At 38.4% G+C, this 14330-nt stretch overlaps 1 protein-coding gene across 1 annotated transcript in view; it reads right to left on the bottom strand.

Moving 5' to 3' along the window:
- The window catches only part of nav1a (neuron navigator 1a), a 143067-nt gene that overhangs the window by 21965 nt on the left and 106772 nt on the right, over positions 1-14330 (bottom strand). The window contains 7 exon segments of the mRNA XM_081386368.1: positions 2313-2336; positions 3123-3175; positions 4480-4659; positions 5397-5536; positions 5640-5681; positions 8250-8681; positions 9945-10704. Coding sequence (XP_081242494.1) covers positions 2313-2336; positions 3123-3175; positions 4480-4659; positions 5397-5536; positions 5640-5681; positions 8250-8681; positions 9945-10704 — 1631 coding nt within the window.

Here is a 14330-nt window from a genome sequence, read left to right as displayed (position 1 = left end):
AATATCATAAAAGTACTCCATATGACAAGATTTCTGAAGTCTTACAGGATTGTTGTTACAGGATATTGATAGTCATTGTGTGAGAAAATAATGACAGAATGTTCATTTTTGGGTGAACTATTCCTCTAAATGATCACATTATTTACTTTGACGTAAATCTCTAAATTGTTTTTCCTAAATGAAAGTATTAAAGTCAGAATGAGCCGAAGAAGCTCCAGGAATTTCAGCTCGCTGCAGCTGCTGGAAAACTGAGACGGATGATATTTAGCACTCCCAATAGCAACTGTGTCTGTTTATGTTATCTCTACATGGAGTGGGCTGATAAATTCTATACATGCAACTGAAGGTAACAAAAAGACAAATGGTGAGTATATCCACGTACTATGATGAACACCAGACCAGAACAACACACACAATGAGTAATCAGACTCACTTCAAGCCATCAGGTTTGGAATGCAAAACTTCACCAAGTACATTTTTTCAAAAAAAAAAAAAAAGTAACTTGGTGAGACACATTCCTTTTGCATCCATAGATCAAGTAGACAGACTCATGAAATGGTAAAGGCGTATTCCCACCAGGAAAATAAAATATTATCATCATGACATCATCAATATACTAAAACTAGACAATGCAATGTGTCAAATCTGAAATATCATATTGCAATACTTTTTTTTTTTTCATTTGAAAGGATTTTTTTTTTAATTGTTTGGATGCTAAATATTTTATCATTATTTTTATTAACATAAATTAAAGATATCTGATTTGATATATAAAATGACAACAATTTAGCAATTAGACTATTTAAACTTAACCTTTTTTTCTGAAGCAAGGTCATTTTCTGAATTGTTTGGATGCTGAATAAATGTTTGGACTTTGTTTAGATATCCGATGTCATGATCAGCTTGTGAATATTTTTTCTGTTGTGTTTGTTTTATCCCGTCTGATGTGAATATGCCTTCACATTACAGTTATTAAACACAGAACATGGAGGAAATTATGAGTACCAACACGTGGTTAGCTACTCATTTCCTTGAATGATTGAATGAAACATCAATTGACAAAAGCACAGCAGAGAAATCTCATAACACCCTTATGAACAGCTAATGGCAGTTTAAGGCTATGAATTAGTGCTATGTTAGTTATTAAAATGCCCCTATTATGCTATTTTAAAGGTTCCTAAGTTTATTTAAGGTCTTCTACAATAGGTTTACATGCATCCAATGATGGCCCAGTCTGTTGTGATTGGTCTACTCTGCTCTGATTGGTCAGATGGCCCAGTCTGTTGTGATTGGTCTACTCTGCTCTGATTGGTCAGATGGCCCAGTCTGTTGTGATTGGTCTACTCTGCTCTGATTGGTCAGATGGCCCAGTCTGTTGTGATTGGTCTACTCTGCTCTGATTGGTCAGATGGCCCAGTCTGTTGTGATTGGTCTACTCTGCTCTGATTGGTCAGATGGCCCAGTCTGTTGTGATTGGTCTACTCTGCTCTGATTGGTCAGATGACTCAGTCTGTTGTGATTGGCCTACTCTGCTCTGATTAGTCAGATGACTCAGTCTGTTGTGATTGGTCTACTCTGCTCTGATTGGTCAGATGACCCAGTCTGTTGTGATTGGTTTACTCTGCTCTGATTGGTCAGATGGCCCAGTTCGTTGTGATTGGTCTGCTCTGCTCTAATTGGTCTGATGGCCCAGTCTGTTGGGATTTGTCCACAGCTTAGTGCGTGACGGAAAAGAAATATCTGAATTTCACCTCTGGATCTTCCTCAGTACTTGATACACAGTGATAGGAACAGTAACAATGGCGTCAGTTTTTCCGTATCAATTCCAGTGCGAGTCCTCATCCTCTTGAAATGCATGCAAAGTGGATTCACAGCACTGAAAACAGCGTCTTCTCGACATGTCAACTACACAAACCAAACTCTTCCAGTCTCAGCTACAGCTACAGTGTTTGAGGGTCAAAGTAGACGTTGTTCACGGGGCAGCCAATGAAGACCATAGACTCGTTTCAGGCAGTTCAGAATCGATGAATTCTTTAAGGAAACAATGATTTTATTTGTTCTGCACTTTGATTTTTAAAACTTTGCAGACCTTTTATACTCACAATCGCCTACATTACACACTACATGAAAGGCAGTATTCGAAAAAGCATAATAGGGGCACTTAAAATGCTGTGCCATTGAGCAGCACCTGACATTAGCTGACTTTAGCTGTTATGATCTCTGAGAACATGTATTACAAAAACAGGTTAAATATGACTAGCTTTAACTTCTGGATGACGGAGAGGGAAAATCCGAGAGAGACAGACACTCACCTCGCCCTGAATTCTCTCCTCCGCCTGAGAGATTGCACGGAAGAAAAGAACGGCAGAGAGACAGTAAGAAGCTGAATAAATGGAAGTCAATAGTAATGAAAAAACACAAATTCAACTGAAAAAGATCTAAGACAGGAACAGGGCTGCACGATTTGGTCAAATTAGTTTGACAATATTTTGCTTCTAAATGCAATATAATAAAGATAGATAAATATCCAAGCTAAAAAATAACACATAAAAAGTGTGATCACACTTGTGTGAACTAAATTGAGACCGCTTTCAGCTGACCTGAAATTTGGTGACAAACATTGTATTCACATTTAACTTAAAAGCATTTATTTAATTAAATTCTAGACTTGATTTTAATTTAGATTAATTTTATTCAATTAACTGTGCAGCCCTAGATAGGAATGGCATCAAATGCATTTTTTTTAATAAAGCAATGATAAATTATTTCACTATTTATAGGCCAATTGGCTTAATTAGCTGAGAATAAGTAGTATTACTTATGAGGGAATCAGTGAATGAAATAAATATTTGACTTAAGTTGTTTATAACTGCGTAAATCTTTTTGTTTTTGGTACAAAACCAGGCCAGTTCTTCACTGAACCCATAGATCACATCAGCACCTATGTCATGTGCAGCAGTTCAAGTAACATCTCCATTTTCAGTAAGGAAAGCAGAGAAAGCTTCCACTAGTGTCCCTGCTGTGAGGGTCTAATAAATCAGCAGGAGCAGACCGAGCTGCACTCGTGAGAGTCTAGCGCCGTGTGACACGTGTTCTGGGGGAAAAAGTGCTGGGATACTTACCGAGGAGTAGCTGGAAGAGGCATTAGACACCAGAGAGAGCACTGAGCCATGAACTGCAGCAGGACAAAGAGAGACAGAAAGAGAGAAAATTTAATTAGCTAAATCACGGGATAGGTTACATTGATTATTTATTGTACATGTCCTCTCCTGTATTGTGTTTTATTATTTGTAGAGTCACATCCAGCTTACAGAGCTAACTTTTAGCACAAACATAGTTAGAAAATGCTAAAGTAATTTAGTAGATGCTTTGATCCAAAGGAACTTACAGTACTTAAAGGAATAGTTCACTTAAAAATGAAAATTCTGTTAATGGACTCCATTGATTTCCATAGTATTTTTTTTCCTACTATTGAAGTCAATGGGGTCCATCAACTGTTTGGTTACCGACATTCTTCAAAATATCGTCCTTTGTGTTCAGCGGAAAAAAGAAACTCATACAAGTTTGAAACAACTTGAGGGTGATTAAATGATGACAGAATTTTCATTTTTAAGTGAACTATTCCTTTAACTATTTATGCGTACACTAGGGTCTGCATACTGTATTCATTTCATGAATTTCATCATCAGCACAGTACACACATACTGTCCAAGCGCAGGCAGCGTGGTTTTTGTAACCACGAATACTCTGTATGCGCAGATCGCAAATGACATTGAATTTGTTTGCACTAATTTCTTTATCCACAAGGTGGCAACAGTGCCCCAGGACTGTTGATTTTCAAGATAGTCAAAGAAAAAACTGAATAAATGGAAGAGACAGCGTCTGAAAACTTAGGCCGCTGACTTATCAGGCAATGACTTTGTATGCAGCGTAATAGTTTAGTGATCTAGCGCAAAATAGAGAGATTTGGTGAAAACTAAGCGAATAATGAATTACTGCAATAGTAATTTCTCGATAGAAATGACATCAGAAATGGAAAATGTTGGTCAATAACATACATTTACATAGAAACTGACCAGAAACCGCAACTTTCAGACGCCATCTTTAATTATTTATTTTCTAGCTCAACTGTCACAGAATGGAAAGCACAGGATTTGTGGGATATCAAAGGCAGTGAAGGATACTTCTGTGATGCCTTTAAAAATCGATCAAATGAAGATATCTCAGGAGACAGGAAGTGAAGCTAAAATTGGATTCGGATGTTTCTTGATGCCTTCCTACTTTGGAATGCATCCTCCGAAGGCAGCATTTATAACCTTTCGGACGCAGCCTGGAAGAGTATACTTTGACAGGCTGTGTGTACAACTGTGCATACGTAAAAAAAAACAAAGTATAATTTGGGCTTTACTACTTAAAGGGACAATGCTAATCTCAAAATGCGCCCCCATGAAGACTGAACCATATAACCCAAAGTCTCACCGTCATCGCCGGGATCTCTGTCTCTGAAGGAGCCGGATCGGATCATGCTCTTGGGCCGCTCGGCGAGTGATAGGGTGCTGCCCAGTGGTGACGACTGATACAGATCAAAACTGGCCTCGTGAGTGGGAATGCTGTTGGATCTGGTCATCCTTGGCGTTCCTGAGGTGGGGCTGGGTGTCACTACACATAACAGACAGCAGAGGGAGCCAGTGTTTATTTATGATATAAATCAAGGCACAGTGGAGAAAGGTGTCCTGCATGTTGCCTGGTGGGGATGCATCTTTTTATGCAATATTGGAACACTTAAGTATTTATTCTAAATGATTTATCCGTACATATTTTTTTTTTAACTAATGTGCCTCGTAATCTTTAATCAAAATAACTTCCCCTCCCTCTTGCAGCATCTCTTCTCTGATGATGTGTTTACTGGCGTGAGGGCGGGACAATAACCTGTCACTCACATGAGATCCACCAATAGCAAACCACAACCATTCAATCAATTCCCCATGGATAAAATCAACCCTCACCCTACATTTGTTCTTGTTCGAGAAGCTGTTTAGCTCGGATATACGTCACAATAGGGAAGAAAAGCCTATCGTAACTTCTGTTTCATGCCGATTTAAAGCAAACAGGGATGCAAAACAGGAATCAAAATGAACCTTATTAACTTAATATACAGTATCCTTTTCATGAGCAAACTGAATCCTGGTGGAAAGAAAATCAAGTCCCGCCTTTCATTATTTCCCACACATATATCATCAGAGTTCACCCTCATGCTTCCCTCGGGTCATATTGACCCGGAATTTTTTGTACAAATTTTTAGGGCTTCTGGTCATTTTGACCCACGAGGGAAGGATTTGTTACAGGACACGAAGGAAGGATGAGGGTTAATGCTGTGGAAGTGTGCTGACACTTACTGATGCTTGTCAGTGGCATCTTTCCTGGCAGTATGGGTGAAGGGAACTGTGGCGGACTGTTCGTCTCCGTCAAGCTCATGATGGTGTGTGAGTGGCGTCTCTCTTTGTTGTCCTCCTCAGCCTGCAAGGAGATGTGCTGGCTATTGGGAAATGGGGGTGTGACATTAGTTTCATGGAATTACTGCATTGGATCAAACCGTTTGTCCCATTAAGAGGGGCGCCGTAAAGTTAAATGAACAGTACCTTAAGCCTTTCTTTGGGAGAGTATTCCTGTCCCGTTGTGAGCTGAAAGAAAGGAAAAAATAGAGAAAAAGAGCATTATTCAAATGACAGGACGCTTATGCATGGAAATGAAGAGATCACACTCCAAAAATAGATCACAGAAATCTGTAAAGCAAAATGAGCAATTAGTAGTTCAGGCAGGGGGATAATTAGCAGAGATATAATCTGATTGTTAACATAATAGGCAATTGTTCTGCTTTGAATTTTGGGTGCATGTTATCGGAGTATAAATGTGCTGTATGAATGTAAATGCTGTGATGTGGCTCTGTGTTGGAAGATTACTTAACATTAAGTATTAAACTTCAGTGTGTAAGTTGCCCTGCACCGGTTGTGCTAAACCTATGAATCCCAAATCATGTGACTTATTGGCCTTGTTTGCACCTGGTATTAAGATGTGTTTTGGTCGGTCAGATCACAGGTGGATGACGCTAAAAACTAAAACGGGTCTAAAACGTTTTGAGCTTGACCACTTTCCACCACTTCCAGAGGTAGCTGAAAACACATTTGACCGGATTGCTTTCGTAGTGTAAACGCTCATGTGGACAAATGTGTTCAAACAGCCACAAAAGACCGTTTACTCTCCGTCTACTGACCTAATGCGTAACATCATGGGAAACGCTCTAGCCAGACGGGATTTAAACTTTGTCGGCTGAAGACCCAATTTTGGTTTGAAGATGAAAACATACCAAGCACAATGTTCTCTCACCATTCCTCATTTCTAACACACAACGTTCGGCCGGTCTTGCGGCTGTCAGAGCAGAAACTAAAGCTGCAGTTCTCCGTGTGTTTTTCCGGTGTCTCCGGTCGTGTTCATATGTAAGCTGCGCAAGCTTATTATGTCCATTATATCGAAAGATCTGAAAAAATATACATTTCCCCTCCCATAGACCCTCCCCCCTAAGAAATCAGGACAGAAGTGGTTGAAAGTGGACAAAAGAGGCGGATTAAAACACCAGGTGTAAACTCGTCTACTTGTGGTCCGATCCACCAAAACGCATCTTAATACCAGGTGTAAACAGGGTCATTGAGGAGAGATGAGCTGTTACTTTTAGAAGTGATCTGACATATGATTTTTGCATGGCAGTCAACAAAACAGGTGGAGAAATATCATTAAACTTACTACACCACAGCAACAGCCTAACAACTTTATAGCAACATGCTAACACACCCTAGCAATGGCCTAATAATCAAATTGCAATCTGCTAACAACTGCTAAAACACCATATAAATGGGGTTGCAACCACCCATAGAATGCTATACCATTGTGGCACTACTACTGTAGTACTATTTTCCTAAGAACATGTAGAAATATTTTTTTTGACCACAAACTGCTCTGCTCTATCCGTACACAGAGTTTAGAGGAACAGATAGAGCCGAGTCTTCATTAATAACTCCATAGTGAAGAAATGGATAAAGAGAGCAATGGATAAGAGCTGTAATGGAGAGAGATGAGTTGCTGAATAGAAACGGTATTACAGTCACTGCAAATTAAACAGATGATAGACTTCCTGCCTCAGACACATGACCCCCATTAGCCCTTCAGCTCTGTGGCGGCCCAATAAAAATAATCAGCCACATTAAGGCCGTGAGCTATTGTCCAGTTTTTAATCTGACTAAGCAAGCATTAAAACAATTTTGTGGTGGGTTTTTATAAAGGAGACCACACAAAAACTGAGAGGCCACGGGTGGCAGAGAGCTGCATAAACCTTGTGGTTTATTTATTTATTTTTTAAATGTGATGTAGATAAACTCATTATATATAATATAATATAATATAATATAATATAATATAATATAATATAATATAATATAATATAATATAATATAATATAATATAATATAACAGATGATTATTAATTCTTATTTTAGTTTTAAATGACCGATTATAATTCCTTTATACTTTTTTTTAGTTATTAAAGAGACATTTTCCTATTTTTTTTAAATTAGGAAATTCAATTAATTCCCAATTCCTTGATGTTTAAAATTTCCATCGAAAATAAAGTAATATAATATAATATAATATAATATAATATAATATAATATAATATAATATAATATAATATAATATAATATAATATAATAATAAATAAAATATACTGTATAAATGTAATTATTTTATACATTATATATACATACATGCATATGCATGTTTTGTGAACTAAATAAGAAACAAAAAATAGAAACAAGATGAATATTATATTATATTATATTATATTATATTATATTATATTATATTATATTATATTATATTATATTATATTATATTATATTATATTATATTATATTATATTATAGTTTTTAGTCCATGTTTATTTATCAAGCTTTGGCGGGGAGAGGGATTTTCATTCTAGAGAGCCTTTCATTGAAAAATAAAAAATAAAAAATGCATACGCTACTGAGTGGAAGATGAGTCTTAAATATTTAAGGGCTATTCAACCGTAAAGCGAAAGACTGCCAAATTTAAATGCGTATATATGCTAAAAGCTAATTTTGTCAGCATTTAGAAGTTACATTAGCATAGCTCATGTGATCACAGACAGGAGGTGCAGGAATCACTGGACACGGCCTCACCTGTCAGTCGTGAGAGTAAGTGAGACCCTGCTTCCAGGTGACCAGCCACCAAGCGTCCCTCTGTCCTCATGTCTGGGCCTGGGCTCCGTCACGCTGCCCCCTGCTGGAGACACACTCATCTGTAGAGACAAGGACTCCATGCTACGGTGCAGCCCGGAGAGGCGGGGGTAGAGCGAGGGAGAGCCACCAGCACTGCCCCCTCGGCCCACGGTGGCGCTGGAGAAACATTCAGAGGAGTTGACGTTGAGGATGGGAGCCGGGCTGGGGGTCAGACAGCTTGAGCTGCTGATTCCTGAAAGATCCTGTAATTTGGAGAAGGGCGGCACTTTGGGGGGAAGCTGGTCCTCCACATTGATTATCCCACAGTCCAGGCTGTTGGAGTTGACTTTGTCCAGGTGAGCAGGTTTCGGCAGAGATCTGGCACTGGATGGCCTGTGGATCCCATTATATAGAGATTCATTAAAAATGAGACGCACACTAAAATAACTGACATGACAAATGTGAGTTAGTGACGAAAATAAAATAATTAAAAAAACAAACAAAATATAAATAGGTGATTCTTAATGAAATCCTAATGAAACAAGTTACATTTAAGATACATTTAAATTTTTTATTGTAAATAAAAAAATGTAAGAATTAATTAATTAATAGAAATATTTAATTTTATATCATTATCTGGCATTAGGTTATTTTAATATAATTTATACACTACCTCAGTATTTATTCATGTTTTGAATTAGCCTTTATTTCTATAATTTCAGCTTTCATTTTTAATTTTAGCTTTTTTTTTACATTGCATTACATTTTTATACGCTGTCATTTTTTAAATATATATTTATATATTTAGTCTTACTTATTTTAATTGTTTTAATTTGAGAAATTTTTGTTCTTCAACTGAAAATTATTTCAGTTTTCAAGGTAACCTTTCTATTTTATTTTATTTTATTTTATTTTATTTTATTATTTTTTAAAGTCTAATATTTATAATCCAATAATCTAATCTTCATTTTTTTATGTTAGGCTCATTTCAATTCACAAAACGATTTAATTCTAAATTTAATTAACAATGATAACAATTCATTTTTAACCAATAAATGTCAGTATTTGAGAATTTAATTTTAATATATAAATGTATTGACTGTTTGCTAACTTTTTGTGTTAGCAAGTCAAAAGGTCCAAGTGATTCTCCTAAAACTCCTAAAATTTCACTTAATTTCAAAAGTTCACATCCTCACACATTATACCAAAATCAAAACCTTATAAATGTTTTAGCTGAAAAACACTTTACAATAAGGTTAATTATTTAACATTAATTATCTACATTAGTTTACATGAACTAGAATGAACAATACTTCTACAGCATTTATTAATCTTAGTTAATATTTATTTCAACATTTATTTATTTGTTAACATTAGTTAACGCACTAGGAACTATCATGAACAAACAATGAACAGCTGTATTTGTATTAACTAACATTAACAAAGATTAATAAATACTGTAACCAATGTATTGATCATTGTTAGTTCATGTTAGTTAATACTTATTGTAAAGTGGTATCGTTGATGAATTGTCATTTTGCTAAATTTCAAGTAGTCATTGTCAAGTTGTTTTTCCATCATTGAAAGAACGAGTGTAAACCCTGGCCAATAAGAGCGGATGTGAGGTTTAAGCTACGTGAAGGAGGTTTCTCTCACCTCTGGGAGTTGGGAGAGGGCAGCTCTGAATATTTCCCCAGGCTGGATGGTTGCCGAAGTCCCAGTAGTTTGGAAGGAGGCTCCAGCGCACTCTGTGTTGGTGTCAATGAGCCGTTCTTCAGCGATCCCCCTCCGCAACACTCAGAGTCAGACGCCACCGCCTTGGCTTTGGCCTTCTCCTTCTCACGGTCCGTCTGGTTGACTGGACCGTACCCTCCTGTACTGGCCCGATGGGAGCTCTTCCCACTGCCTGGTTCCTTCAGTCTGGACGGGGTGGGGACAGTTTTTAGACCCTGCAGACCGGCGTCCATGTTGCTGCTGACGGGGCGAGCGCCCGGCCGTCCTCCCGTCAGACTCAAGGTGCTGGACTTGGCGGGTCTTGGGAGACTCCGATACTGGATGTTGTTGCGTGCATTCGGAGCCATGAAGCCTTGATCACAGATCGTTACATCAAGGCTGGTCTTTCGTCCTCCAACTCCACCACCAGCAGAGGGTTTCACTGGGATACCAGAGGTTTTAGGAGTTTTGTTCCCAATCGCAGAATCTCCACCAGTTGTTAGGACAGTGGCAGTGCCGGTAGTTGGAACAGTTTTCTTGTAACCAAAGGAGTTTGTGGTGCCGGCAGAGGGACGGACAAGACCGGAGGGAGGTTTCCGGTGTTCACCGCGATCTTTCCCTGCATCCGAACTGGAGCGCTGTAATCCGGATGTTTTCACCGCCATTTTGGCTTTATCCACGACTCGCTGATCATTCTTTGGAACTGCAGGCAAACACAAATCAACACAAGCAGACATGAGTAGCCATAATCAAGAAGAAGAATTACAAACATCAGACCAAGAGAGAAGAGATCTCATGAGTTTTGCACCACTCACATTTTATTCAGATAATTAATTGAGTGAAATAATCAATAATCTTTGGCGCTGAGGAGATGGTGCAAAGTTTACTAGGAAAGACTTAGGAAAACTAGGAAAACTTAATTTAACACCACAATGTATGTGCAACACACACAATGCACACACACTTTCTTGTACATCTATCTTTATGAGGACATTCATTGTCAAAATGCAATCTCTAGCCTAACCCTAACCCTAACCCTAACCCTTACACCATGTCCTAACTACACGCGACGCGACGCCGCAACATTTTCCATGTTAATCAGAGTTTTTGTCCTAACCAGCCGCGACGGCGACACGCGACGTTTCTAATTTAGAAACGGTTTCTATTTTTCTGCGACGTCGCGCTGGAACAACAAACACAAAGTGTGGCAATGATGATCTCAGGTACTGTTTGTGCTTTTTTTAATGTTAAAAGCGTGTAATGTGACTTTGAATATCATTTTGTGCTCCAGCTTTGTAGCTGTAAAAGCAACAATGGACATATTTCACCTCAGATCTTGAAATTAAACTAATGGAAACATGAACGTTAAAACTGTGAACAAACAAGTGTATTATTTGACAAATATTGTTTTAGTAACTCAGTAGCCGATATATTTTTTAAATGATGTAACATTTGTGAATAAGATTATGTAGCTACTTATCCATTTTCTTGCGAGTGCCGTCAAGTTTACTCTCTAGTGCTGTGCACTTACCGCGAGACTCCGCCCACACGCTGTTCTGATTGGCTGTGATTTTTGATTGACGTTGTGGCGTCTCACAGTCGCGTTGCGTCAAGTGTGGACAGACACACTGCCTGTCGCTGGAATTTTATCGCGTCGCGTGTAGTTAGGACACGGTGTTACCCTAAACCTACCCTAATTATAACCTTATCCCTAAAACCAAGTCTTGACCCTCAAACAGGCCTTTAAAGGGGTCTCAGAAAGTGAGGACCAGCCAAAATGTCCTCATTTACTCTCTTTGTCCTCACTCCAATGGTGTAAAACTCAAACTCGTCATTACAAAGATACACACAAGTACAAGTACACACACACACACACACACACACACACACACACGCACAAGCTGCTTCATTAGAATAATGCAGTACATGGATACAATCCATCGTGACGAAAACTCGACGGTTGGAGTGAGCGTGGCTGTTTGAACTCTCCAGTCTCCAGAACAACAGCTCTCTTCTCAGCGTCGCAGATTTGGTGCATTTTCACTGTGAAATTCAGGTTGGTGTATCATCATTACAAAGATAGTTGTACAAGTACACACACACACACACACACACACAAGCTGCTTCATTAGAATAATGCAGTACATGGATACAATCCATCATACTGCTTATGCTGCTGACTTCAATTCACTCAAGTGTAACATGACAGGCTGCTTGAATATTTAAGACGTTAACTTTAACAGAGGACCCTTGAAGTCATAGAGCTATTTAGGAAACAAAGGGAGCGGGTACGGCACAACTGTTACTGTCCTGACAACATGAAATGGGTGAACTTGCAAAGCCCACCCTGATGGCCATCTGGATCCTCTCAGAGATATTTATAAATATGCGGCAAAAACAGGGCCAATCGTGACTCGATCTCTGGACGACTGGGAAAACACACCAAACAGACTGTTCGCAAACTTGAAAATTGGCTTTAATACAACAACGCAATCCACGGTATGCGAAAAAACTTGCGAGAGTAGGTTAAACATTTAAACGGCTCAATTAGCAGACCGCACAACAAATAAAAATAGCGTAGCGGTGAAATACCGCATGTCACGAGGCGCTGTAACTCACACCACTGCCACCCAGGACGACGGCCAACACAAGTAAATACAGCTGACATTAACTTGAGATGAAGATTAGATGTGAAAAGAAATATGTTGAGCTGGAATAATGTGGGCCATTAGCAGGCTATGACTGGATTAACTTCTAGCATGATTGTATCAAAGGATACAAGGGGGGCAAGACAAATTTTTTACACGTTTGTTTAGACTGGAAGTAAACAGTAAAAGTGAGTCAGAAACAGAAAAGGAGAGAAAGTCAATGGAAACTGGAAAAACTGGACAGGGAGGGAAAAATGGCTAACCGAAAGAGTATGGCCATTAAGCAATCAAACTGACAGAGATACAGCTGTGAGAAGAGGAATGGAGATAGATGTAATTTGTCTTACTGATACTACATCACTGTAACGGCTGGCTTGTATGACAAAATATATAATTTGCGTTGAACATGGTCTTATTCTACAAGATTGTGTCTTAGAATAACAACGTGTCAGTCCAATGTGGCACAATTAAGATCTATTTCCCTGACACCCAGACTGTTATTAGCAGTGTTTGCTAATGCAAAATTCATTATACTATTACTTATACTATTACTCACAATTAGGGTTCGGGATAAAAATGGTTTGATAGAGTAGAGGTGAGCTGTTACTACTCTAAAGCACTACTCTAAAGTATCAGTTAACGCAATACTAAGACAGAACAACATTCGAATAAGATCTTACTTTGCGAATAATAACTTACTACGGTACTTGCTACTGTCAATACATACATGACTAACTGCTGTGAGCAAGTAAGACATGCTGCTGCTGTACAATATAGCATACATGAATTACCCTCAGAAGATCTAGACAGGTGGAGCTGGGGAGGTGGAGGGTTTTTGAAAGCTCACTGCAACTGCAAATGCTGACCAAGTTGAACAAGTGAGCTCATTGGCTACTGATACAACAGGAACCAATCAGCTGTGCCCTATAGGGAATAATGTGATTGCAAGCAGTTTGAGTTCAGGACCTCTCACTCGTTCATCTAGAGTTTCTTGACAGAACTTTGTATTTGTCATTGTCATGTGACCTCTGGCATCAGTTGAATTTGGATACTACTCTTTTACACATTGGTTTTTGCTTACTATATAGTAGACAAAGCACACAGGGAAAAGACGGGGCCAGTGTTGCCACCTTGTGGACAAATTAATAAGTTCAGAAAGATTCACAGCACATGTGCAAGCTAAATGTATTATTTTGTATATGTACTTTTGTATATTGAATTTGTAAATGTATACATTTACATCATGCGCTTTGTATGCATACCCTAGCATTTCTGTAAAAACCCAAGTATATTTTCAGCTTGAGCAAAGAACTAAGTCGTGTCTTTTTTATTGATTCACTGAGAATACTCATTCAGATGCATTGACTGATTTGTTCACTTACCCTTTATGCAAGTTATGCATCATCACACCAGTAGGTGGCAAAGATTATCTTTTGTGTGTCATAAGTGCTCCAAATGATTCAGTAAAAAAACAACAACAGCAACAAAAAGAGTTCAATACCACCTTTTGTTCTTGTTAATTATCATCCTCTGCATCCTATACTGTCACAATTCTCCAATCACCTTTATCACCTCGTAATCAAGACTCGTATGAAGAACCAAATGAACTACACGCATTCAGTGCATCAGCAGATCCTCATTCATGAATGAGGCATGAACAAGTTCACAAACAAGATTCAAA

The sequence above is a fragment of the Scardinius erythrophthalmus genome, assembly GCF_964197995.2.
Source record: "Scardinius erythrophthalmus genome assembly, chromosome: 15".
NCBI lineage: Eukaryota > Metazoa > Chordata > Actinopteri > Cypriniformes > Leuciscidae > Scardinius > Scardinius erythrophthalmus.
This window is presented reverse-complemented; position numbering and strand designations above follow the sequence as displayed.